Source organism: Mobula hypostoma, chromosome 28, assembly GCF_963921235.1.
Source record: "Mobula hypostoma chromosome 28, sMobHyp1.1, whole genome shotgun sequence".
NCBI lineage: Eukaryota > Metazoa > Chordata > Chondrichthyes > Myliobatiformes > Myliobatidae > Mobula > Mobula hypostoma.
In genome coordinates this window covers 29,993,170-30,019,896 of record NC_086124.1, presented here as the reverse complement: position 1 = coordinate 30,019,896, position 26,727 = coordinate 29,993,170, and the positions used below count along the sequence as shown (strand labels likewise).

Below are 26,727 nucleotides of genomic sequence, written 5' to 3'. Positions count from 1 at the left end.
CGGCCCTTCGAGCCTGCACCGCCATTCATTACGATCATGGCTGATCATCCAACTCAGAGCCCTATACCTGCCTTCTCTCTATACCCCCTGATCCCTTTAGCCACAAGGGCCATATCTAACTCCCTCTTAAATATAGCCGATGAACTGTCGTCAACTGTTTCCTGTGGCAGAGAATTCCACAAATTCACCACTCTCTGTGTGAAGAAGCCCCTCCTCACCATGATGGAATGGATGACGTTGTGACCAAGTTTGTGGACAAAACAAAGATAGGTGGAGGAGCAGGTAGTGTTGAGGAATTACGGAGTCTGCAAAGGACTTAGACAGAGAATGGCCAAAGAAATGGCAGATGGAATAGAGTGTAGGAAAGTGTATGTTCTTACACTTTTGTAGAAGAAATAAAGGCATAGACGATTTATTAAACAGGGAGTAAATTCAGAAATCAGAGCTGCAAAGGGGCTTGAGAGTGCCTATGTGGGATTCGTTAAAGTTTAACTTGAAGGTTGAGTTGATAGTAAGGAAAGCAAAAGCAATGGTAACATACAGTTTGTGAAATATTTCATTGAAACCTGTTGAATATCGAAAGACCTGGATAGACTGGATGTGGAGAGGATGTTTCCTGTAGTGGGGGAGTATAGGACCAGAGGGCACAGCCTGGGATAGAAGGACATTCCTTTAGAACAGAGATGAGGAGGAATTTCTTTAGCCAGAGGGTGTGAATGTGGAATTGATTGTCACAAAGACCAAGTCATTGGATATATTTAAAGCAGAGGTTGATACATTGCTGATTATTAAGAGTGTCGAAGGTTGCAGGGAGAAGACAAGAGGATGAGGTTGAGGGTTATAATGTACCAGCCATGATGGAAAGCTGGTGCAGACTTGATGAGCTGAGTGACCCAATTCTACTCCTCTGTTTTAGGTCTTTCGTGACCCAAAGACTCTTCAGAAGTCAAGAGTGTGGCATAAAGCTTGTTGCTTATATTGAAATCCAGAGCCGGGGTCCCTAAGGCAGTTTGATGTTGTTTACAAGTTCACCCTGGCAACCTCTGTGACGACACTGGTGCCAAGCTGTAATGGTGCATACCCATCCCTTGGACTACATCAGTGACATGGAGAGGGGGAACCCACTGCATGGGCAACAACCGGTTCTTCAAATCTTCCCGCCCAGGCTTGCACCCTGGAGAGGACACAGTCCACCAGAGGGGCAAACCCATGATCCCCTGGGGTTGACAGCTGCCTACTACTATTCTGATTTTGTTAAATGTTACAAGATCGAAAAAAATCAAACAAGAAAGGGTTGCCGACAGAACAAGGATAAAGTAGTTGTGTTCGTTTCATACTCAGACTAGAGATAACAAGTTTTCGATTAGAACAATTAACCTGTAAAACAGCAGATTCAAGTGTTGTGACACCTGCTACAATACAGAGCAACTGTACCGTAACTACTGGAAAATTCACATATACTGTATATAGGAGATTATATAAAAATACACACAAGTATCGGAAAGTTAAACTGCAAGAAAAATAACAATTCTGCACCTCAATTCAACAGTATGGACCACCAGTGGGTGAAATATTTGCCCCTCAGGTTCCTATTAAATCTCACCTTAAACCTATTCTTGATTCCACAACTGGGGGGGGGGGGGAAAGACTGTACATTCGTCTTCTCTATGCCTTCATGATTTTAAAAATCCCTGTAAGATCAACGCTCATTCTTCTACTCTCCAGTGAATAAAGTCCCAACTGCTCAGCTTCTCTACATCACTCAGTCCCTCATTTCCTGGGACAATCTTCACATTTTCCAGCTCAATGGTAGCTTTCCTATAGTGGGGTGACCAGTGTGGTGATTCATTTATTTAACACACGCACATGAAAGCATTCAGGAAAATGTGTTCTTTGCATTAACAGCCAAAGGCTGTGCTGCAAGAAATGACTGATTAATCCTCAAGGGCATCGGCCAGTCACCTTGAACAGTTTAGTGTTTTAACTATAAACTGGAAACTGGAGTTTTAGGGCTGTACAACAAAAGCTGCTCGTTTTCACAGGGATTTACATCAGAAAGATGGTGAGGTCAAAACCATAAATCGTTAACCCAGACAAGTCCTGCTTTCACACAATGGAATGCCACCCATCTTCAATCTATCAACACTCTGCTGTCCCTTTCTGTTCATTAATGGCTCAGTAAATGTGGTGACACAATTCTACTAATGCAGGCTGAGTCACTCCACCAATAAATTACAGGCATCTCGTCACAGTCGCTGCATTAAAGTAATTAATGCCCAGTCCCGTCAGATATCCACTTGAACTAAATGGGTGCACTTCCCCAAAACAAGGTGATGTAAGCATCCAAGTTAACAGGGAGCTGGTTTCTGTTTCCGAGCCAGCTCTGCAGAGAGCACGGCTGAGAGGGGATGAGATGGTTATGCATGTTTGGATATCTATTTTCTTTAGATAGATTTGATGTAGGATCAAGGATCAAATTTTATTCGCCATCAGAATCAGGTTTATTATCACTGACATGTGTCATGAAATTGTTTTTTGCAGCAGCAGTGCAGTGCAATACATAGAGTACTGTAAAATACTGTGTGTATATATATATATATATATATATATATATATATATATATATATGTAGCCCCCCGGCAAGCCTCAGGGTCGCTCAGCTCGCTGTCGTCTAGGGGAAGTGCCCTCAGCCCCGCCAAACTGGGTAATTAGTTTGTGTGGATGCTGTGTGATGTATCCCACCGCGACAAATAATAGACAATACACCAGATACGATTAGATGAATTACGGTTTATAGATATTACTGGAACTATATAATTAATATATATAAAAGGAAGATAAAAGGCACCACACTTATCAAAATTCAATCTCTTCATGCACAAACAGTTAGAGCTCGGGACCCTCCTTCACCCTGCGATCCCCTCGGACCACCTCGACCTGCCACCTGGGACCAACAACGGTGGTCGACCAGGCACTCCACACGAGTCCATCTCCATCTCCTCTCCTCGCCGAACACCCTGGACCTCGGACTCCCACGCGGGGTCTGACCCCGTTAGCGGACTCACAGCACCTTGTCCATCCTCTGTCTCTCTCTCCCGCCTTCTGCCAAAAACTCGCGCATCACAATAACTTACAGACACACAGAAAGAATAACATCTATCCCAATTGGTTCGTTCATCCTCTATCAATAACATAATCCAAACAAACCGCTAGCGGGAGGACTTTCTCAGCAGTTAACATAACAAAGAAGCCACTTTAATTAGCCTACGCAGTAACATAAAAGAAGAAACCCCTTACATATAAAACAAAAATTAAATAAGCAGTGCAAAAATAGTGAGACAGTGTTCATGGGTTTATTACCCATTCAGAAATCTAGTGGCTGAGGGGAAGAAGTTGTTCCTGAAGCATTGAGTCTGGGTCTTCAGGCTCCTGTACTTCCTCCCTGACGGTACTAAAGAGAAGAGGGCATATCCTGAGTGTTGGGGGGGGGGGGGTTCCTTCATTGTGGATGCCACTTTCCCGAGGCATCACTATTTCAAGATGTCCTTGATGGTGGGGAGGCTACTGACCGTAATGGTGCTGGCTGGGTTCACCATAAGACAAGACCATAAGACGAAGGAGCAGAAGTCTGCCATTTGGCCCATCGAGTCTGCTCCATCATTTTATCATGAGCTGATCCATTCTCCCATTTATTCCCACTCCCCCACCTTCTCACCATAACCTTTGATTACCTGGCTACTCAGATACCTATCAATCTCTGCCTTAAATATACCCAATGACTTGGCCTCCACTGTCGCCCATGGCAACAAATTCCATAGATTCACCACCCTCTGGACAAAAAAATTTCTTTGCATACTGTTCTGAATGGGCGCCCTTCAATCCTTAAGTCATGCCCTCTCGTACTAGACTCCCCCATCATGGGAAACAACTTTGTCACATCCATTCTGTCCATGCCTTTCAACATTTGAAATGTTTACAACCCTCTGCAGATTTTTCTGATCCTGTGCATCGACCCCAGTCAGTGATGCAACCCGTCAGAATGCTACCCACAGACATATGTAGAAATTTGCTAGTGTATGGTGACATACCAGATCTCCTCAAACCCCTAATGAAATATAGCCACTCCTCATCACCATCTGAGATTCTGCTGATCTAGCAAATTGATAGATGGTGTTTATGCTGTGTCTAGCCACAGAGTCATGGATGTAGCTACTTACACTAAATCAGCGGACTTACCTGAAAAGGGATGATGTAACAATCTGTGTTATCAGGCAGTTAGTTTCTGCCTCCTAACCAGGAGTGGAGAGAGCACAGAATGAGAGGGAGTTTGATGGTTATGTTAGGATGGAGGCCCCATTTCTTGAGAGTCCACTGGAAGCCCAGTGATGCCCTGTCCTGGAGTTGGAGACCTGTCTGTGTGTGTGTGTGTGTGTGTGTGTGAATGTGGGAAAGGGACTTGTTCTGTTGCTGCTGTTGTTGTTCATGTTGCTTGTGTTGTTCTACTGAACATCGTGGGGATGATATACTGGATGGAGAGACTTTAGGGCTGTTTCCAGAACATTCAAAGTTAAAAGTGTATTTATTATCGAAGTATGTATACCTTATACAAACTTGAGATTCATGTCCTTACAAGGAGATGAAGGAACAGTCACAAAACAATAGACCCAAAAGAACCTATTAAAAAAGGACCATGAAAAGACCCAATGTGCAGAGAAAAAACACAAACACAAGCAAGTAGCATTCTGAACTGAAGCCCACAGACCCTTAGTTCAGCGAAGAGCTGAGTAAGTCTCACAGAGCAGCAAGCTGAACCGGCCTGTCTCCTGCCTCTGTCGCTTTGATAGGCTCTGGGGCCTGGACCCCACCACCTCAATTTGGCCAAACTTTCTGGTTCGGCCTGGCGCATAAATCGTTGCTCAAACTTTGGGTTCGGTTGCTTGAATACACTCTGGCGCCCGGACCCCAGTGCATTCTTAGGTGTGTTGGTTGTTGTGCAAACAATGCATTTCATTGCATGTTTCAATATACAAATGATGAATAAATCTGAATCTGTATCTCCATGTTCAATACTTCTTTAGATAGATTATCTCTATGTAACCTGGGGAAAAGTACACACTCAGGACAACAAATACTTTTTCCGGTTTTAATTCCATTATCTGTTTTCCCCGGGATTTCCCCCGGGATCAATAAAGTATCACTATGACTATGACTATTTAGATGTTTAAGTGCCAGAAAAGGGTCGCGAAACAGAACGAATGAATTAACAACCAGTTCTTTCCATTACAATCTCAGTTTAGCTTCCGATCCACATCCTTGTGTATGGACAGAATTGCGTATGCAGTATAAAAAATACCAGAACTAATACGATACTAATATGGTAGTGGCAATTCTACTTGGATGGTGAGGAACTTTACATAAGCCACGCGATCCAGCGTCGATGCCTTTACTTGTGAAAATCTTTCCTCACCATGTCCAGCACACTCTGGGAGGAACCAGATTCCAACACCCCAACAGCGTCTTCAGCAGAAAACAAAAATGGTCTTTCCACTATCCCGTGCGTGCGTAATGACATTACCATCTCCCTTAAAGGTACAGACAACTATTCTGGCATTACCCGGATGGATGCCCAAGTACACTTTTAACAATACTGAATAAGATCCGATGGTCGCCCGGTTACATCTATTTGTCATGTGCACTTTGAAACATCAAAACATACAGTGGATGGCATTGTCTTGTGTCAGTAATCAACACAGCCTCCAAGGATTGTTCTGCAAATGTTGCCACACTTCCAGTGCCAATACGGCACGCCCGCAACTCACTAAACCCAACCGTACATCCACAGAGCGGAAATGGCTTCTACAAGGAGGCACAATTTTAAAGTGATTGGTGGAAAGCATAGGCAGGAATTTCTGAGGTAAGCTTTACATAGAGAGAGTTGGGTGCGTGGGACACGCTGTGAAGGGTGGTGCAGAGGTAGATTGATTTGGACATTTAAGAAACTCATAGATAGGCACGTGGATGATAGAAAAATGGAGGACCATATAGAATGGAAAGGTTAAGTTAATCTTAGAATGGGTTAAAAGGTTAGCACAGCATTGTGGGCTGAGGGGCCTGTACTATACTGTTCTATGTTCTATGCACGTCTTTGAAATGTGGGAGGAAACTGGAGCACCCAGAGGAAACTGTAACAGTCACAGGGAGAGTGTAGAAACTTCCTACAGAGGGAGGCAAGAATTGAACCCCTAGGTGATCGCTGGGGTTGTAAAGTGATCGCGCTGACTGCTACACTACCAAGCCACCCACTTTTCGATGATGTCTGTATCAGCTTTAAGTGTAGTGGTGAGCAAAACGCTTTGCAGTACAGGTGATCCAGATTCAATCCCCACTGCTACCTGTAAGGAGATTGTACGTTCTCCCCTTGGCCATACGGGTTTCCTCCGGGTGCTCTGGTTTCCTCCCACAGTCCAAAGGTTAAATGATCATTGTAAATTGCCCCATGATTAGGTTCGGGTTAAATCTGGGGTTGCTGGGCGACGTGGTTCGAAGGACCTGAAGTGCCTATTCTGCACGTTAGCTCAAGAAATAAATAAGCAAACAGACAAAACAAATAAACAAGCCATGTTCATTTGGATGGTTTGGCAGGCTCAAAGGCCCTAGTGAGTACACGAATCCACAGGTCATCCACGGAGGTGTTTGCGCGCTCACACGTTGGTAAATAAGAATGTGATTGAGGCAGATGCTTGAAGAAATCTGGAATAAGAAACCATCAAAGGTCAATCTGACCAAGTGATAGTGTTAATATCTCAAGGGATAGGCCAAGGGTTGTGACACATGGGTACGGAACTGTGTCTGTTGTGTGCCGCGCATTCTGTTATCAGGTGCTGAAGAACTCTGCCTGTGAGATGGGGCCATTTAAACCTGCGGTGCTGGGAGTGAAATGAAGAAGACGTGCGACATTGGCCGAGGGTGCGCTCGGACTGAAACTTCCATCTGGAACACATCACCAGTCGCAGAGGGAGGCCACTCAGCCTCTCAGACCTGCCCTGCCATTCATAATTGCTTTGTGGCCTGTCTTTGCCTGTTCCTCCTGCCTTGTCCTGAGGTTGGGGGACTGTGCTCGTGCTTGTGCGGGAGGAAGGAACGGGGCTTGCCGTGCTGTTGAGCACTGTCAACACGTTATGTCGGCACCAGAATGTGCAGCAGCACCTGCCGACTGCCCCCAGCACACCCTCGGGTGTCTTGGTCGTGAACGCAAACGACACATTTCACTGTTTTAATGTGCACGTGATAAATAAATTTGAATCTTGAATCTTATCCTTCATGTTCCATATTACCTCTTGGTGACTTTTGGGGTGCATGGTGACGTAGCGGTAGCCCAGTTTCAGTTCTGCCACTGCCTGTAAGGGGTTTGTATATTCTCCCCTTAACCATCTGGTTTCCTCAGGGGGCTCTGGATTATGTTGATGCCGGAAGCATGGCGATTCTTGCAGGCTGCCCCCAGCGCATCCTCAAACCATGTTGGTCATTTGCTACGACATCCCAAAGCCATACAAGTTAGTAGGTTAATTAGTTATATGGGTATAACTGGATACGTGGGCTTGTTAGGCCAGAAGGGCCTGTTAAGCTGATATACAGTATGACTAAATAAAATTTAAAGACATCACGCTTAATGCCAACTCTCCCTCCTTCACCCTGTACAGGTGATTCTCCTGAAAGCCTGGGTTGAAGTTTTCTTTAGACTCTGTTCCCTAATCCCAAACTTCAGCCAGCGAAGGTAGTTCTAGCACCAGCTGTAAGATCGGGGTCCGATATCCACTGCTGTCTGTAAGGAGTTTGTACATCCTCCATGTGACCATGTGGGGTTCATACAGGTGCTCTGTGACCATGTGGGGCTCATACAGCTGCTCCGTGACCATGTGGGGTTCATACAGGTGCTCCGTGATCATGTGGGGTTCATACAGGTGCTCCGTGACCATGCGGGGTTCATACAGCTGCTCTGTGACCATGTGGGGTTCATACAGCTGCTCCGTGACCATGTGGGGTTCATACAGGTGCTCCGTGACCATGTGGGGTTCATACAGCTGCTCCGTGACCATGTGGGGTTCATACAGCTGCTCCGTGACCATGTGGGGTTCATACAGGTGCTCCGTGACCATGTGGGGTTCATACAGGTGCTCTGTGACCATGTGGGGTTCATACAGGTGCTCTGTGACCATGTGGGGTTCATACAGGTGCTCCGTGATCATGTGGGGTTCATACAGGTGCTCCGTTTCCATGTGGGGCTCATACAGGTGCTCCGTGACCATGTGGGGTTCATACAGGTGCTCCGTTTCCATGTGGGGCTCATACAGGTGCTCCGTGACCATGTGGGGTTCATACAGGTGCTCTGTGACCATGTGGGGTTCATACAGCTGCTCCGTGACCATGTGGGGTTCATACAGGTGCTCCGTGACCATGTGGGGTTCATACAGGTGCTCCGTGACCATGTGGGGTTCATACAGCTGCTCTGTGACCATGTGGGATTCATACAGCTGCTCTGTGACCATGTGGGGTTCATACAGCTGCTCCGTGACCATGTGGGGTTCATACAGGTGCTCCGTGACCATGTGGGGTTCATACAGGTGCTCCGTGACCATGTGGGGTTCATACAGCTGCTCTGTGACCATGTGGGGTTCATACAGCTGCTCTGTGACCATGTGGGGCTCATACAGCTGCTCCGTGACCATGTGGGGTTCATTCAGCTGCTCTGTGACCATGTGGGGTTCATACAGCTGCTCTGTGACCATGTGGGGTTCATACAGCTGCTCTGTGACCATGTGGGGCTCATACAGCTGCTCCGTGACCATGTGGGGTTCATACAGCTGCTCTGTGACCATGTGGGGTTCATACAGGTGCTCCGGTTCCCCCTCACATTCCAAAGAGGTACGAGTTAGGGGTTCGTGATTTGCGGGCATGCTGTGTTTGTGCCGGAAGCATGGTGACATGCGCAGGCTGCTGATCCTCACTGATCTGATTTGGTGTCAATGATGTATTTCACTTTATGTTTCAATGTACATGTGACAGATAAAGCTAATCTTTAAAAGGTTGTTAGTCTTTTCCTTAATCAAATCACCCCTGAAAAAGGACCTAGTGCTTTCCTGGCGTATATGACGAATAAACTCTTCTCGAGCTTCCAGTCGGGTATAGTATTGATTATAACGGGCATTTCAATGGTAAACTCTGCCACCTTCATCAGAGATGATGCCTGGACATGTCTAGTCTGGTGGTATTTATACCCCTGTAGTCCGTCATCCCTTTTAGTTCAGAGCTGAGAGCATATCGAGGTGGCAGGGCCTGGATCCAAGTGCGTAGAATGACCAAAGATTGGTCCAAGGCGGAGCCAGATTGAAAAGGTCAGGGTCCGAGGAGAGGAACGAGCCCGTGTTCAGCTCGTGAGGTTGACTTGTCTCTCTGCTGAACTGAGACTGTGATCTGCAATTAACGGACTCCTGGATCAGCTGCAGTGATGACTGGCTTCGTGGCTATGAACTCACTTTCGTGACCTTCAGTTCTGAATGATGTTTGCTTGCTTTTATCGTTTGCACAATTTGTTTTTTTTTCTGCACATTGACAGTAATTTTTAAAATGGGTTCTATTGGGTTTCTTTGTTTTTGTGCCTGCTTGGTAATGAGATGAATCTCAAGGTTGTATATAGTATACATTATTTGATAATAAATCTACTTCGAACTTTGAATTCCTGGGAATGAGCCCTTTTTTGTGAATTTAACTAATTTAACCTTTGGGCATCCAGGATACAGTATTTGTCACATTCTTCAAAATATATAGTGAAATATGTTGTTTGCATCAAATGAAATCTGCGAGGATTATGCTGGCGGCAGCCTGCAAGTGTCGTCACACTTCTGGCCCCAACGTACGTACTTTCTGCCCATTGCACCACTGGCATTTAGGGCAGCAATGAAGGTTCTCCATCTCTGACAGCATTCAAGGCTTCCTTCATCGTGTCAATAGCTTCCACTACTGTCTGTCGTGCATGTCCTGGGTGGATACTCAGGAACACCATTGCACTCAGATGCAGAAGGAAGCTTCATTGCTGTTTCCTTAACAGTTTTGTCTTACCAGTCAGGTTGTTAGCCATGAGCTGAACCCCTGAACCTGGCGGACCAGTGGGACAGTGTTAGTCTGACCTCTACCCTTTGACCTGTTTCGCATGGGTGGCCCTACCAAGAGCCAAAGCATAACATAGCTCTTTGGGTCATTGGGGCTCGTAAGCCTCCGAACCCTATGACAAGGTTGTGGTGCTCGTGGAGGGACACCAACATAGAATGTCTACAACTCACTAACCCTAACCCATGCATGTGGGAGGAAACCAGAACAGTCACGGGGAGAACGTGCAAACTCCTTACAGCAGCAGCAGGAATCAAACTTTGGTGATTACTTTAATGTGCATTACGTTATCCTCTACGCTACCACGCTGCCCCTGCTAGTCTGTTAACCTATGCTGCACTCCCTCCAAGTCCTGTCCATATCCTGTAGTGTGTGGAGCCCAAAGCTGCTAACGGGGGCTTCGTATTGCTCTCACTTAACCTCACCCACCTTACACTGTGGATGCAAGAGCTGGCATTTCATTAACCTCTCTCATTATTATCTGCCCCGATCTGTGACATTTCAATGACTGCTGTGCACGACCCCGGAAATCTCTGAGGACCTCCCCCGGCATCCAGCGTTTACAATGTGCTCATCTGTTCGTTTAAGGTTCCAAGTGATATATTTGTCATTCCTCGAGATTGATTTGCTGCACTTCTGCCTGTTCTCTTGAGGTATTGACCAGTCCCCACATTTCGAGGGCAGCTCACTCAAAGGTCACCAGTGTAAGGCAGGCAGGTGACCTCGGGCATACGGCATTCTGAGTAGGAGTCATTCCCATGGGGAGTAATCGAGGTCATCGGCAGAGACAGTCTAAGGGAAGGTAGGGCAAGCGTATGTGTAAGCGATGGGGAGAGGGAGGAGAGACTGTAATGGTGATGGCAAGAGATAGAGATGAGATGGGAGGAGGCTGGCATGAGGCAGAAACACTTCATTTAAAAATTAGCAAACTTTCTGCAGCTATATTACTATTTGTTCCTGCATTGTTCCCTTAACTATTGAGTACCTGCATTATCCACCTCAACAACTGAGTACCTTAGCTGTACAAGATAACAAAGAGGCATAGATCGACACGACAGCCTGAGATATTTTTCCAGGGCAGAAATGGCTTAATTTGAGGGGACATAATTTTGAGGTGATTGGAGGAAAGTATAGGGGAAATAAAAAAACCTCTATCAAGTCACCTCTTATTCTCATTCACTCGAAAGAGAAAAGCTTTAGCTTGCTCAGTCTATCCTCATAAGACATGCTGTCTTGTCTAGGTAGCGGCCTGGCAAATCTCCTCTGTGCCCCCTCTAAAGCTTCCACATCCTTCCTATAATGAGGTGACCGGAACTGAACACAATACTTTAAGTGTGGTCAAACTCAGATTTTATAGATCTGCAACATTAACTCAGTCCCCTAAGGATTGAAGGCCAACACACCATGCACCTTATTAACCACGCTATCAACTCGTGTGACAAGTTTGAGGGGTCTGTGGATGTGAAACGCAAGATAGATCTGTTCCCCCACACTGCCAAGAGTCCTGCCATTAACCCTGTATGCTGCCATCAAATTCGACCTTGCAAAATGAATCACTTCACATTTTTCTGGGTAAAACTCCATCTGACATTTTTCAGCCCAGCTCTACATCCTATCAATGTTCCACCACAACCTACAGGAACCCTCCACACTCTCTCTGACAACACCAACCTTTGTGTCATCTGCAAACTTACTAACCCACCTATATATACCACATCCATTGCTCTGCCATCATCAGTGTGCTTTGTCACATCCTGGAAGAATTGAGTCAGGTTCTTGAGGCACAACCTGCTCCTCACAAAGCTATGATAACAGATTTAAGCCCTTATTTTAAGGGGAATGTTCCAATAACCGGACAATACTGTTGTCACTGTTTACACAGAGCTCACACCCACAGTGGTGTCATGTTGCTAATGCTTCCTTTCCAGGTTCCGTTGGACGAAGGATGGGACGTTTTTCGACCCGTCACTGGATCCTCGCGTGACGATGAACAAGACATCGGGCACCATGGTGATTGCCACCTCCAACAACGGCGTGTCCTTCAGGGGCTATCAGGGGACGTACCGCTGCTACATCAGCAACAACGGTGGCACCGCGATCTCCTCCAAAGTCAACCTCAAAACAGAGAGTGAGTCCATCCTTTCACCACTCCCTCCACACCGTCCCATCACGCTCCCCCAGGGTCAGACACAGAGTGAAACTCCCTCCACACCGTTCCATCACACACTGCCGGGGTCAGACACAGAGTGAAGCTCCCTCCACACCGTCCCATCACACACTCCCGGGGTCAGACACAGAGTGAATCTCCCTCCACACCGTCCCATCACACACTCCTGGGGTCAGACACAGAGTGAAACTCCCTCCACACCGTCCCATCACACACTCCCGGGGTCAGACACAGAGTGAATCTCCCTCCACACCGTCCCATCACGCTCCCCCAGGGTCAGACACACAGTGAATCTCCCTCCACACACTCCCAGGGTCAGACACAGAGTGAATCTCCCTCCACACCGTCCCATCACAGACTCCCGGGGTCAGACACAGAGTGAATCTCCCTCCACACCGTCCCATCAGACACTCCCAGGGTCAGACACAGAGTGAAACCCCCTCCACACCGTCCCATCACACACTCCCAGGGTCAGACACAGAGTGAATCTCCCATCACACACTCCCAGGGTCAGACACAGAGTGAAACTCCCTCCACACCGTCCCATCACACACTCCCAGGGTCAGACACAGAGTGAAACTCCCTCCACACCGTCCCATCACACACTCCCAGGGTCAGACACAGAGTGAATCTCCCATCACACACTCCCAGGGTCAGACACAGAGTGAATCTCCCATCACACACTACCAGGGTCTGACACAGAGTGAAGCTCCCTCCACACCGTCCCATCACACACTCCCAGGGTCAGACAAAGAGTGAAGCTCCCTCCACACCGTCCCATCACACACTCCCGGGATCAGACACAGAGTGAAACTCCCTCCACACTGTCCCATCACACACTCCCGGGGTCAGACACAGAGTGAAACTCCCTCCACACACTCCCAGGGTCAGACACAGAGTGAATCTCCCTCCACACCGTCCCATCACACACTCCCAGGGTCAGACACAGAATGAAACTCCCTCCACACCGTCCCATCACACACTCCCAGGGTCAGACACAGAGTGAAACTCCCTCCACACACTCCCAGGGTCAGACACAGAGTGAATCTCCCTCCACACCGTCCCATCACACACTCCCAGGGTCAGACACAGAGTGAAACTCCCTCCACACCGTCCCATCACACACTCCCGGGATCAGGCACAGAGTGAATCTCCCTCCACACCGTCCCATCACACACTCCCAGGGTCAGACACAGAGTGAATCTCCCATCACACACTCCCAGGGTCAGACACAGAGTGAATCTCCCTCCACACCGTCCCATCACACACTCCCAGGGTCAGACACAGATTGAAACTCCCTCCACACCGTCCCATCACACACTCCCAGGGTCAGACACAGAGTGAAACTCCCTCCACACCGTCCCATCACACACTCCCGGGGTCAGACACAGAGTGAAGCTCCCATCACACACTCCCAGGGTCAGACACAGAGTGAATCTCCCTCCACACCGTCCCATCGCACACTCCCGGGGTCAGACACAGAGTGAAGCTCCCTCCACACCGTCCCATCGCACACTCCCGGGGTCAGACACAGAGTGAAGCTCCCTCCACACCGTCCCATCGCACACTCCCGGGGTCAGACACAGAGTGAAACTCCCTCCACACCGTCCCATCACACACTCCCGGGGTCAGACACAGAGTAAATCTCCCTCCACACACTCCCAGGGTCAGACACAGAGTGAAACTCCCTCCACACCGTCCCATCACACACTCCCGGGGTCAGACACAGAGTGAATCTCCCATCACACACTCCCAGGGTCAGACACAGAGTGAATCTCCCTCCACACCGTCCCATCGCACACTCCCGGGGTCAGACACAGAGTGAAGCTCCCTCCACACCGTCCCATCGCACACTCCCGGGGTCAGACACAGAGTGAAGCTCCCTCCACACCGTCCCATCACACACTCCCGGGGTCAGACAGAGTGAAACTCCCTCCGCACCGTCCCATCACACACTGCCGGGGTCAGACACAGAGTGAAGCTCCCTCCACACCATCCCATCACACACTCCCGGGGTCAGACACAGAGTGAAGCTCCCTCCACACCGTCCCATCACACACTCCCGGGGTCAGACACAGAGTGAAACTCCCTCCACACCGTCCCATCGCACACTCCCGGGGTCAGACACAGAGTGAAGCTCCCTCCACACCGTCCCATCACACACTCCCGGGGTCAGACAGAGTGAAACTCCCTCCGCACCGTCCCATCACACACTGCCGGGGTCAGACACAGAGTGAAGCTCCCTCCACACCATCCCATCACACACTCCCGGGGTCAGACACAGAGTGAAGCTCCCTCCACACCGTCCCATCACACACTCCCGGGGTCAGACACAGAGTGAAACTCCCTCCACACCGTCCCATCACACACTCCCAGGGTCAGACACAGAGTGAAGCTCCCTCCACACCGTCCCATCACACACTCCCGGGATCAGGCACAGAGTGAAGCTCCCTCCACACCATCCCATCATACCCTCCCAGGGTCAGACACAGAGTGAAACTCCCTCCACACCGTCCCATCACACACTCCCGGGGTCAGACGCAGAGTGAAGCTCCCTCCTCACTGTCCCATCTTAGATACCCGGGGTCAAACAAGGAATGAAGCTGCCTTTACACTGTTGCATCATGCACTCACAGGGCACAGATGAGCACTGGGTGAAGCTTTCTCCTCACAGTCCCAACACACATTCCCAGGGCAATGGCTGCATCGTACAGAGTTTGTTATTCATTAATACCCTCTGCGTGTAAAAAATAACATGGATGGAGTCCTGCTGTGAGAGACACATTTAATGTTGTTGAACAACAGCTTTCTCTTCCTCGTTACTTCACATGGTCCTTCAGGGAATTCAGATGACGGTTTAAATTGGAATTGTGCTGCTGATAAAATTCTCTGGAAAGCAATTCTTTTTTGGAGAGCAATTGGGATTCTTTAAATAAAAAATACATATAGGACATGATTTTGGTAAAATATGTGCATGAAGGAATGATTATGGGGCCCAGGTGACTCTGTACATTGGTGTTTGGCAGGTTCACTGATTGTAGTCAAGGCACTGGTGGCATGGGGTTACTGAGGGACAGTGTGAGGGAGGTGGATTAACGTCAGTGGGGATACAGTCAGTGACGCAGAGCACTGGGGGTGAGGGGTCACTGAGGGACAGTGTGAGGGAGGTGGATTAATGTTAGTGGGATACAGTCAGTGACGCAGGGCACTGGGGGTGAGGGAGGTGGATTAACACAGTGGGGATACAGTCAGTGACGCAGGGCACTGGGGGTGAGGGAGGTGGATTAACACAGTGGGGATACAGTCAGTGACACAGGGCACTGGGGGTGAGGGGATACTGAGGGACAGTGTGAGGGAGGTGGATTAACGTCAGTGGAGATACAGTCAGTGACGCAGGGCGATGGGGGTGAGGGGTCACTGAGGGACGGTGTGAGGGAGGTGGATTAACGTCAGTGGGGATACAGTCAGTGACGCAGGGCACTGGGGGTGAGGGGTCACTGAGGGATGGTGTGAGGGAGATGGATTAACGTCAGTGGGGATACAGTCAGTGACGCAGGGCACTGGGGGTGAGGGGTCACTGAGGGACGGTGTGAGGGAGGTGGATTAACGACAGTGGGGATACAGTCAGTGGCGCAGGGCACTGGGGGTGAGGGGTCACTGAGGGAGGTGGATTAACGTCAGTGGGGATACAGTCAGTGACGCAGGGCACTGGGGGTGAGGGGTCACTGAGGGATGGTGTGAGGGAGGTGGATTAACGTCAGTGGGGATACAGTCAGTGACGCAGGGCACTGGGGGTGAGGGGTCACTGAGGGACGGTGTGAGGAAGGTGGATTAACGACAGTGGGGATACAGTCAGTGGCGCAGGGCACTGGGGGTGAGAGGTCACTGAGGGACGGTGTGAGGGAGGTGGATTAACGTCAGTGGGGATACAGTCAGTGACGCAGGGCACTGGGGGTGAGGGGTCACTGAGGGACGGTGTGAGGGAGGTGGATTAACGTCAGTGGGGATACAGTCAGTGGCGCAGGGCACGGGGGGTGAGGGGTCACTGAGGGACGGTATGATGGTGGCGGATTAACGTCAGTGGGGATACAGTCAGTGGCACTGGGGGTGAGGGGTGAGGGGTCACTGAGGGACAGTGTGAAGGAGGTGGGTTAACGTCAGTGGGGATACAGTCAGTCACACGATACAGGGGGAGAGGGGTTACTGAGGGATGGTGTGAGGAAGCTGGATTAATGTCGATAGTTCTATTGAATATCAGAACGTACACAATATACAACCTGAAATTCTTGTTCTTCACAGACATCCACGAAAACAGAATGCCCTAAAGATTGAGTGACAGTAAAAACGTTGAACCCCAAAGCCCCCTACTTGCCCCTCCCACGCACAAGCAGCAGCAAAGCACTGACCTGCTTCCCCTACTTACTTCAGCAAAAAGCATCAGCACCCTCCACCCTCCAAACAAGCAATAGCAAAGCCCCCAAGCCAGACCGTGATTTGCAATACAACAGAAACTAATTGTTCACCTGAGAATTTGACATACCACAGCTGCACTCTCTCTCTCTCCACCTCCCTACTCTCCCCACTCCCCACTCCCCTCCCCCTCCCCCTCTCTTCCCCTCCCCATCCCCCTCTCGCTCCCCCTCCCTCTCTCCCTCCCTCCCCCTGTCTCCCTCCCTCCCCCTCTCTCCCCCTCCCCCTCTCTCCCCTTCTCTTCCCCTCCACGCTCCCCATCCCCCTCTCTCTCCCCCTCCCCCTCTCTCTCCCCCTCTTGCTCCCCCTCCCTCTCTCCCTCTCCCTTTCTCCCCCCCTCTCTCTCTCTCTCCCCCCTCTTCTCTCCATCTCTCTTCCTGTCCCTCTCTCTCCCTCTCCCCCTCTCTCTCTCAATCCCCCCTCCCCCGAGGGCAGAGAGGTGTCTCATAGCAAGAGGGGAGACTAACCAGACAACAAAAATACTCGCTGATTAAAGATGTTAAAGTCTGTTGTGTCACTTCCCCCCTCCCCCCGAGTTTTCCAAGTTCTCTGACTCTACAAACTCTAGCCCACCAATGAGTGAGAGAGAGGGAGATCAGTCCAGGTACAAATCCCCCGATGGCTGATCCGCTGTTCCCAATATTACATTTTCTCTCGTGACACCAGCAAAGCATTGGCTTGCCCTCAGGGCCACAAAGCCTTGGAATGTCTTCTCATAGTCTGCATCCTTGGCATATCAAAAAATGGCTGGTCGGCGAGCTCCATAAGTGGGAACCATCGTAGTAGAGAACTGAAGTTTGAGTGCAGTTGTAGACCATGGACTTTGAGAGATCCAGGGAAGAATCGATTTTAGCTTTTTCCTTGTGGGTGCCTGGAATGCCTGGTGGTGGTGGAGGCCAATGCAGTAGAGGTGTTTCAGAGGACCTTAGATCGGCAGAGGCTGAAGGGATGTGGATAATACACAGGCAGAAGGGATTAAGTGTCGCTATTTTAATGGCGCAACATTGTGGGCCAAAGGGCCTGTTCTTCTGCTGTAGTGTGGTGTTTTCATCCATACCAATCCACCTGCCTACCTGAACTGGACTCATTTACCTGTCTTTGGCACACATCCCTTTCCTATTCACATACCTGTCTGGATGTGTCGCAGCTTGGTGCGACAACTGCTCAGCCCATGGCCTCACAAGAAACTGCAGAGAGGAGGAATGAAAGTTTACCCTGTCTTTGCAACTTCTCAGGTACCCCTAAGTGGCCCAAGGAGAACGTCCAGCACTTGAGGAAAGAGGAGGGAGAGTCCTTGGTTCTCCAGTGCAACCCTCCCCCCAGCATGGCGTCCTCCATGATCATCTGGATGACAAGCAGTGAGTAACCCTCCCCCATCGCCCCCGATCCCGTCCCACCGAGAATGCTGAGGTCACGCTACCGCCCGCCCTCGTCTTCATTCCGTGTGCTCCTTCAGGGATGAACCCTAAACGGGGCTCCCCACTTTTACTGTCTCTCGCAGAGATGTTCAACATTAAGCGGAATGAGCGGATATCGCAAGGTCTAGATGGGAACCTGTACTTCTCCAACCTGCTGGTGGGTGATAGCCTGGAGGACTACACCTGCTATGCCCAGATCCCAGGAACACGCACCATTATCCAGAAGGAACCCATTGCGCTTGAAGTGACTACGTGTGAGTAGCCCTCTTGTGATGAGATCTATTGTAGAGACTATCACTTCTCTCTGGTGCTCCTTTTCCCTCCCTTTCTCCCATGGTCCACTCTCCCGTCCCATCAGATTACCTCCTCTTCATCCCACCTTTTCCTTCACCTGCCAGCTAATACTCCTTACCCTACCTATTCTGGCTCTGCCCTCTTCCTTTCCAGTCCTGGTGAAGGGTCTCAGACCAAAATGTTTATTCCTCTCCATAGATGCTGCCTGACCTGCTGAGTTCCTCCAGCATTTTGTGTGTGTTGCTCTTGTGTCTCCACACTATAAAAATGCCCTTGTTGACCAAGTTTTTGCACTCCCGCTCAGCCACAACACCTCTCCTGTCGTTAAGCAGTCTCAGCATCTGGTGAACGGTGAGGACGAGAGAACTGCTGTGGGTTCCATGTGTCTGTCTCCCCCTGCTGTCTAGCCTGCGTCCGTGCAGCATGGCAGACGGAGCGACCGAGACAATCTCTACTACACACACACACACACACACAACGCTTGGAGGAACTCGATAGGTCAGGCAGCATCTTTTGAGGGTCACGACCTGTCGACATTTCAAGCTGAAACCCTGATGAACAGTCTCAGCCTGATACGTCAACTGTTCGTTCTCCAGAGATGCTGCCTAAACTAATGTGTTCATGCAGTGTTTTATTCATTTACAGATGCAGTGTGGAATAGGCCCTCACGGCCCTTAGAGCCACGCCACCCCAGACCCCCGCCAACCCCAATTTAACCTTAACCTAACCCTAATCACGGGACAATTTACAATTACCGATTAACCTACTAACCGGTATGTCTTTGGACTGTGGGAGGAAACTGAAGAACCCAGAGTAAACCCAAGCATTCCATGGGGAGGAACTCCTTAAAGAGCTCTGAACTCCGATACCCAGAGCTGTAATAGTGTCATGCAAACTGCTACATTACTGTGGCGCTCTTTTGTGTGTGTTCCTCTGAATTACCAGCCTCAGCAGAATCTCTTGTGTGAGGTACTGAGAGGTTGCCCCCCCCCCGTCTCCTTTCCACCCTCTGCTGTTCCTCCCACTGTCCCTACACTCTCCGCTCTCTCGCCTGCCCCTTCCCCTTGCTCATGCCTCCTGCCCCCTTGTTCCCTTCTTCCCTCTGCTGCCTCGATCCCCCCAAATCCCTCACTCCCCATCCCCCTCTCCCTTGTTCAATCCACTTCTCGCTCCCTTCCTCTGCCATGCTTGCATCCTCCCTCAGCCCTCACTCCCTCCGCCTCGCGACTCCTCCCTTGCTCATTCACCCCTCCCTCTTCCCCCCTCAATCCCCCACCTCCCCTTGCTTTCCTGCCCCTCCTTTCTTCCCGCTCACTTGCTCCACTCATGCCTGCACCCACTGGCCACTCACTAATCACACCTTCCCCGCACCCCTCCCCCCTCCTCCCTTTGCCACCCTCTCCCCCTCACTCGCTCCATCCCCTCATCCACACCTCCGCTCCCCGCTCGCTGCCTCTCACCGACAGCCTTTGTTCTCCTGCAGCAAACTCGGTGAAGCTGCGGAAGCCACGGCTGCTGCATCCCAGAGGTTCCAGCAGCTCCCGGCTGGCTCTCCGAGGGCGCCCTCTGTACCTGGAGTGCTTCGCAGAGGGGCTGTGAGTATCTTGCTGGCGGTGTCCAGGGTCGGGGCAGAGCGCCAGGGCAGGGAAGGGTGGGCGGTTCGTCCGGGTGACAAGTGAGGGAGTTGGATGCGGGGTGGGACAGGAGTGGTGTTCGCAAAGGGCTGTGACGATCTCAGTGGCAGTGGCCAGGGCCCAGGCGGCTCTGAGACAGGGAGAGTGGGGAGCTGGTCCAAGTGAGGAAAGAGTGATGCTTTGCAGAGGGGCTGTGAGTATCCCGGGGCCCGGGGCCAGGCCTGTGGAACGGTAGAGTGATTTGGGTGGCGTGGTGGTGGTTGCGAGAGAGCTGAATTGGGAATGGGCAAAGAGAAGGACAGGGAGGAGGGTGGAATAGGATGGGTCACATCATATCATAGGAAACCTTTTTCTTTGAACCAGTTCTTTCCTCTGACGATACTTTAACTCAGACCCTGGGGTAATGTCCTTAGAACGCTGCCCGGGACAATTTGCCACATCACTGGAATCACCAGGAGGTAGCTGTCGTTGTTGTGATTTATGGCGATCAGGGAAATCTGCAGATGAAAACTGGCAGTTCACGAATATTGGAGTTCAGGTCTCCGTAATGTGAGAGCAAACAGTGATTCAGAATCAGGTTTATATACTGACTCACTTGAGGAGAAATTCGGTGATTTTCAGCAGCAACACAGTGCAAATGAATAAAAATTACAATAAACCTGAAGTAATTCGTGCAAACAAAAAGGAATAAAGAGGTGGTGTTCATGGGTTGATGAACCATTCAGAAAGCTGATATTAGAGGTGAAGAAGCTGGTCCTAAAACATTGAGTGTGGGACTTCAGACTCCTGTACACCGCAATGTTAGTAACAAGAGGAGGTATGTACCCTGATGGTGAGGGTCCTTAATGATGCTGCCTTCTTGACAATGTACTTCGGTAGTTGGAGGGGTTGTGCTCGTGATGGAATTGACTGCATCTACACCTTCTGCAACCTCTTGTGATCCTGTGCGGATCATAAGAGGCTGCAGCCAGTAGAAAATTTACAGACTACTTAGTGACATAATAGATCTCAAAATTCTAACAAAGCACTTTGTTGGGCTCAGGATAGATCCGTTGGGATGTTGACACCCCAGAGCTTGAAGCTGCTCACCCCTTCCACTGCCGGCCCATTGATGAGTACTGGTGTTTGTTCTCCCAGCTTCAGAGGAGATTTACCAAGATGTTGCCTGGATTAGAGAGCATGTCTGTCATTCACTGTGTAAGACATTAGCTGTATGGTAGAAATTCTGAGTGTCAAGTGTCATGAAGTGTGTGAAGTTACCACTACTAGGGAGAAGGATCTTGGGAAACTGAAAGTTCTGAAGGTAGATAAGTCACCTGGACTAGATGGTGTACACTCCATGGTTCTCAAAGAGGTGGCTGAAGAGATGATGGAGGCACTAGTAATGATATTTCAAGAATCACTAGATTCTGGAATGGTTCTGGAAGACTGGAAAATTGCAAATGTCACTTCATTTTTCAAGAAGTGAGAGAGGCAGAAGAAAGGAAACTATAGGCCAGTTAGTCTGACCTCAGTGGCTGGGAAGATGTTGGAATTGATTTTTAAGGATGTGGTTTTGGGGTACTTGGAGGCACTTGATAAAATAGGTCATAGCCAACACGGTTTCCTCAAGGGAAAATCTTGCCTGACAAACCTGTTGGAATTCCTTGAAGAAATAACAAGCAGGATAGACGAAGGAGAATTGGTGGATTTTCAGAAGACCTTTGACAAGGTGCCAAACATGAGGCTGCTTAAGCTACAAGCCCAAGATTCTAGCATGGATAAAGCAATGGCTGACTAGCAGGAGGCAAAGGGTGGGTTTAAAGGGAGCTTTTTCTGGCTGGAGCAATGGAGGATGCGAGGTGACTTGAAAGAGGCATAAGAAGGACAGGTCAAGCGGACAGCCAGAGACCTTTTCCAATGGCAGAAAAGGCAAATACGAAGGAACATAATTTTAAGGTGATTAGAGGCAAGTATGGGGAAGAGGGATGTCAGAGTTAGGTTTTTTCTATAGACGGTGGGGGATGCGTGGAATGCCTGCTATTGGTGATTATAAGGCATTAGGAGCACTTAAGAAGCACTTAGAAAGGCCCATGGGTGAAAGAAATGGACAGCTATGTGGGAGGGAAGGGTTAGATTGATCTTATAATAGGTTAAAGGTCAGCACAACATCATGGGCTGAAGGGCCTGAACTGTGCTGCAGTCTTCTCCGTTCAGTGACCAGAAGGTCCTCCAGTTGGTGTCTGACTTGATACATTGGTGGGATCAGAGAATCCTCTGTTCTCAGGACGAACGGAACGATTAGAGGATGCTCCATTACGTTGCTGCTAAGGATGAGCATGGCCAAATATCCTTCCGTCCTTTAACTGGCGCCAACTCCGCAGAGATGTAGAAGTCATCTCACTTGCACTGAAGCCATCTTGTGAAAGATCTCTGGTTGTGGTGGATGGGTCTGTCAGGGAGCACGCCCCCCACCCCAACACCCACTGCTGGTTCAGGCGAGGTCTTGGTGCATGCTTCTGAAATCCCCTGAACCGTGTGACCAAAGATCAGGAGCGTGGCACTAAAGAACTTGAGGAGCAGCCCTTCAAACCCTTCCGTAGTAAGCGTGGTACAGGTGCTCCTCCAGGCAGAGCCAATTTAGCTCTCCTAGTGCAGGATAATTAAAGGTTAACTTGCAGGTTGAGTCATAGTAAGGAAAGCAAATGCAATGTTAGCGTTCATTTTGAGAGGACTAGAACACAAAAGCAAGGATGTAATGCTGAAGCTTTAAAAAAGCGTTGGTCAGGCCACACTTGGAGCATTGTGAGCAGTATCTACGAAAAAATGCAACAGCGTTGGAGAGGATCTAGAGGAGGTCACGAGAATGATTCTGGGAATAAAAGGGTTAACGTATGAGGAATATTTGATGGCTCGGGGCCCGTACTCACTGGAGTTTAGAAGAATGAGAGGGATCTCATTGATACCTATCAAAAGTTAAAAGGCCTTGACAGAGTGGGTATTTCCTATAATGGGAGAGTCCAGGACCGGAGGGCACAGTCACTGAAAAGAGGGTTGTCTGTCTAGAATGATGATGAGGAGGGGTTTCTTCAGCCCAAGGGTGGCGAATCTGTGGAATTTGTTGCCACAGGCAACTGTGGAGGCCAGGTGATAGGGAGTATTTAAAGTGGAGGTTGATAAGTTTTTGATTCGCCAAGGTATCAAAGGCTATGGGGAGAAGGCAGGAGAATGGGGCTGAGAGAAATAAATCAGCCATGATCAAATGGCGGAGAAGACCTGATGGGCTGAAATGGCCTAATTCTGCTCCCAAGTCCTATGATCAGTTTGGTTATATGCTCCCTGCTCCATACAGTTGGGACCTTGGGGTTACAATGAGAGTAATCTCTAGCCAAGCATTGTGTTATCCATACACAGCCCAACTCCCACCGTGCACTGGGACAGACTTGATGGGACCCTGCCCAGCGGTCGCCTCAGCTTTGAGAACTTCAACAAGACCCTGAAGATTGCGGAGGTGGTGGAGGAAGATCACGGGGAGTACCGCTGCATTGCCAGGAATGGACAGGGCCAGGTCAAGCACACCTTCAGCGTCTCTGTGGAGGGTAAGCGGAGTTCCCCACCCTCACACGTCGCCTCACACTCTAGCTCTTCACCAGCCCCCCACCCCATAATCCTCAGTTAATCCTGCCCACCCACCTCCCCCTCCTCTTCTGCACCCTCCAGACCCTCCCATTCTCCCCCAGACCAACACAGTCCAAGGTTGTGCTATGCTTCCGTCGCCCATAACTCACTAACGCTAACCTGTACATCTGTGGACTGTGGGAGGAAGTGAAAGCACCCGGAGGAAGCCCTGACGGTCATGGGGAGAATGTACAAATTCCTCACAGTCAGTAGGAGGAATTGAACCCCATTTGCTGTAACGCATTCTGTTCACTGTGCCGCCTACAACGAGTAGCGTGGAATCCTGACCTTGCCTCTCCTGTCTCCGCACAGCTGCTCCCTACTGGGTGAAGATGCCCGAGGACGGCGTCTACGGCCCGGGGGAAAACGTGCTGCTTGACTGCGACGTGGAGGCAAAACCGAAGGCTGTGATCCGCTGGAGCATGAATGGGGTGCCTCTGAACGGTGAGCAGAGTGGGCTCGTCGTGTTCCTACCGCACAGAAACCAGCCCTTAGAACGGACAGGCCTCTACCACCCAACCAAACCAGGCCTAATGTACCTCGAAACCCTTCCTAATCACCTACAACTCCAAATGTCTTTTGGATATTGTCATTAGCTGCCTCAGTCTCAGCCAGGTTTATTGTCACTGTCACATATCGTGAAACTTGTTGCATTGCAGCAGCAGGTCAATGCAAGACATGATAAGTCACTCCAGGTTAAAAATAAATAAGTCGTACAAAAAGAGCAAAATAATGGGGTCGTGTCCTTGAGTTCATGAACAGTTTAGAAATCTGATGGCAGGCAGGAGGGGAGCTTTGGGTGACACCACCACTTGAGCTGATAGGTTGAGGGTGAAAGGTGAAAAGTTTAAGAAGAACTTGTGGGGAAACTACTTTATGCAGAGAGTTGGAGAATGTGGAACGAGCTGCCAGCACAAGTGATGCATATGAGCTGGATTTCAATATATAAGAGAAGTTTTCATAGGTACATGGATGGCTATGGTCCCTCCCAGTGCAGATTATTTGGAGTAGGCAGTTTAAATGGTTTGGCACAGATTAGATGGGCTGAAGGGCCGGTTTCAGTGCTGTACCTTTCTATGACTCTATGAAGCTGATCCTAACAAATGGAGTGTATGTCTTCAGGCCCCTGTACCTCCTCCCTGATGGTATTGCTGAGTGTCAAGTGTCCTTAATGATGGATGCTACCTGGGATGGCGGGGAGACTGGTGCCCATGATGCAGTTGGCCGAGTGTACCTTTTCCAATCCCATCACTGGTGTCTCCATACCTGCAGCCAGTTCATCTGACAGCCCAATCTGTATGTAAGATCATAACCTGTAGGAGCATAATTCAGCCATTTGGTCCATCAAGTCAGCTCTGCCATTTCATCATGGCTGATCTATTTCCCTCTCGGCCCTAATCTCCTGCCTCCTCCCCATGTCCTATCATGGATACAGGGAGAAGGCAGGAGAATCTGACTAACAAAGAATCTCAACCTCTGCCTTAAATAACTTGGCCTCCACAGCCACCTGTGGCAAAAATTCCACAGATTCACCACTCTCTCATTTCTCTTCATCTCCATTCTAAATGGACGTCCCTCTGTTCTGAGGCGGTGTCCATACCCACTCTTTCGATACCTTTCAACATTCAACATTTGCACCACCCTCTGCTTCAGGAAGTTGCCCCTCAAGTCTGTTACATATTTTTCCCTCTCACCTTAAACTCATGCCTTTTAGTTTTAAGTTGCCCTTCCATAGGAAACTGACTATGTCCATTCACCCTATCTATGCCCAGTGTGATTTTATACACTTCAATAAAGTCACTCCTCAGTCTCCTACATTCCAAGCAATACAGATCTATCCTGCCCAATCTCTTCCTGTAACTCAGGCCCTCAAGACCTGACAGCATGCTCACCCTTTCTGCACACTTTTCAGCTTAATGGTGTCAGGGGTGCAGTGCTAGCTGGAGTGCGTCCGGCACCTCTTTAAGAAAAAAGCCGAAATAAACAACTTAATTAATTAGGTGCTGCCCAGGGTGTTTTGAGTATCTCAGAAACTGCTGATCTCCTGGGATTTTTACGCACAATAGACTCTGGAGTTTACAAAGAATGGTGCCCAAAAAAAAAATCCAGCGAGTGGATTTAACAAGATGTTTTCGCTCACAGAACAGCCACTTGCTGGATTTTTTTTTGTTTTTGGCACCATTCTTTGTAAACTCCAGAGTCTGTTGTGGGTAAAAATCCCAGAAGATCGGCATTTTCTGAGATACTCAAAACACCCTGGGCAGCACCTAATTAATTAAGTTGTGTATTTCGGCTTTTTTCTTAAAGAGATGCCGGACGCGCTCCAGCTAGCACTGCACCTCTGAATGGTGTACTTCCCATAACAGGGTGACCAAGACCGTGCACAATGCTTCCCATGGCGATATGGTCACAGAGTACTACAGCACAGGTACAGGCCTTCAGCCCATCTGATCCGTGCTGAATCTTATTCTGCTCAGTTCTACTGACCCGTACCCCCATGCCCCTCCCACCCATGTACTTATCCAAACTTCTCTTAAATGATGAAATCGAACCCACATCCACCACTTCCACTGGCAGCTTATTCCACACTTCCACTACCCTCTGAGTGAAGTTCCCCCTCAGGTTCCCCTTAAATATTTCACCTTTCACCATTGACCTATGACCTCCAGCCCTAGTCTCACCCAACCGCAGTGGAATTTACCCTATCTATACCCCCTCATAACTTCCTGTTACCTCTATCAAATCTCCTCTCGTTCTGGGGAATAAAGAAGAGGGGAAGGAGTACATTTTCATTTTAATTTTTAAAATCTTTTTATTGATATATAAGCTTGACAGGTGGTCCTGGGGTTCACAGGCCACTTGGGAAATGGTAGGGGTCCATGGCATAAAAAAGATTGGAAATCTCTGCAGCTGATAGTCTGCT

The 26,727-nt window shown here is 49.3% G+C and overlaps 1 protein-coding gene across 8 annotated transcripts in view; it reads left to right on the top strand.

Annotated features, from left to right (window-relative positions):
- Nucleotides 1-26,727, top strand: part of LOC134338659 (neural cell adhesion molecule L1-like) — a 325,827-nt gene that overhangs the window by 214,688 nt on the left and 84,412 nt on the right. For all 8 annotated transcript variants that reach the window (XM_063034658.1, XM_063034661.1, XM_063034664.1 and 5 more), the window contains 6 exons: nt 12,093-12,292; nt 18,037-18,159; nt 18,303-18,473; nt 19,997-20,108; nt 23,541-23,725; nt 24,117-24,248. In XM_063034658.1, coding sequence (XP_062890728.1) covers nt 12,093-12,292; nt 18,037-18,159; nt 18,303-18,473; nt 19,997-20,108; nt 23,541-23,725; nt 24,117-24,248 — 923 coding nt within the window. The remainder of the gene's footprint in view (nt 1-12,092; nt 12,293-18,036; nt 18,160-18,302; nt 18,474-19,996; nt 20,109-23,540; nt 23,726-24,116; nt 24,249-26,727) is intronic.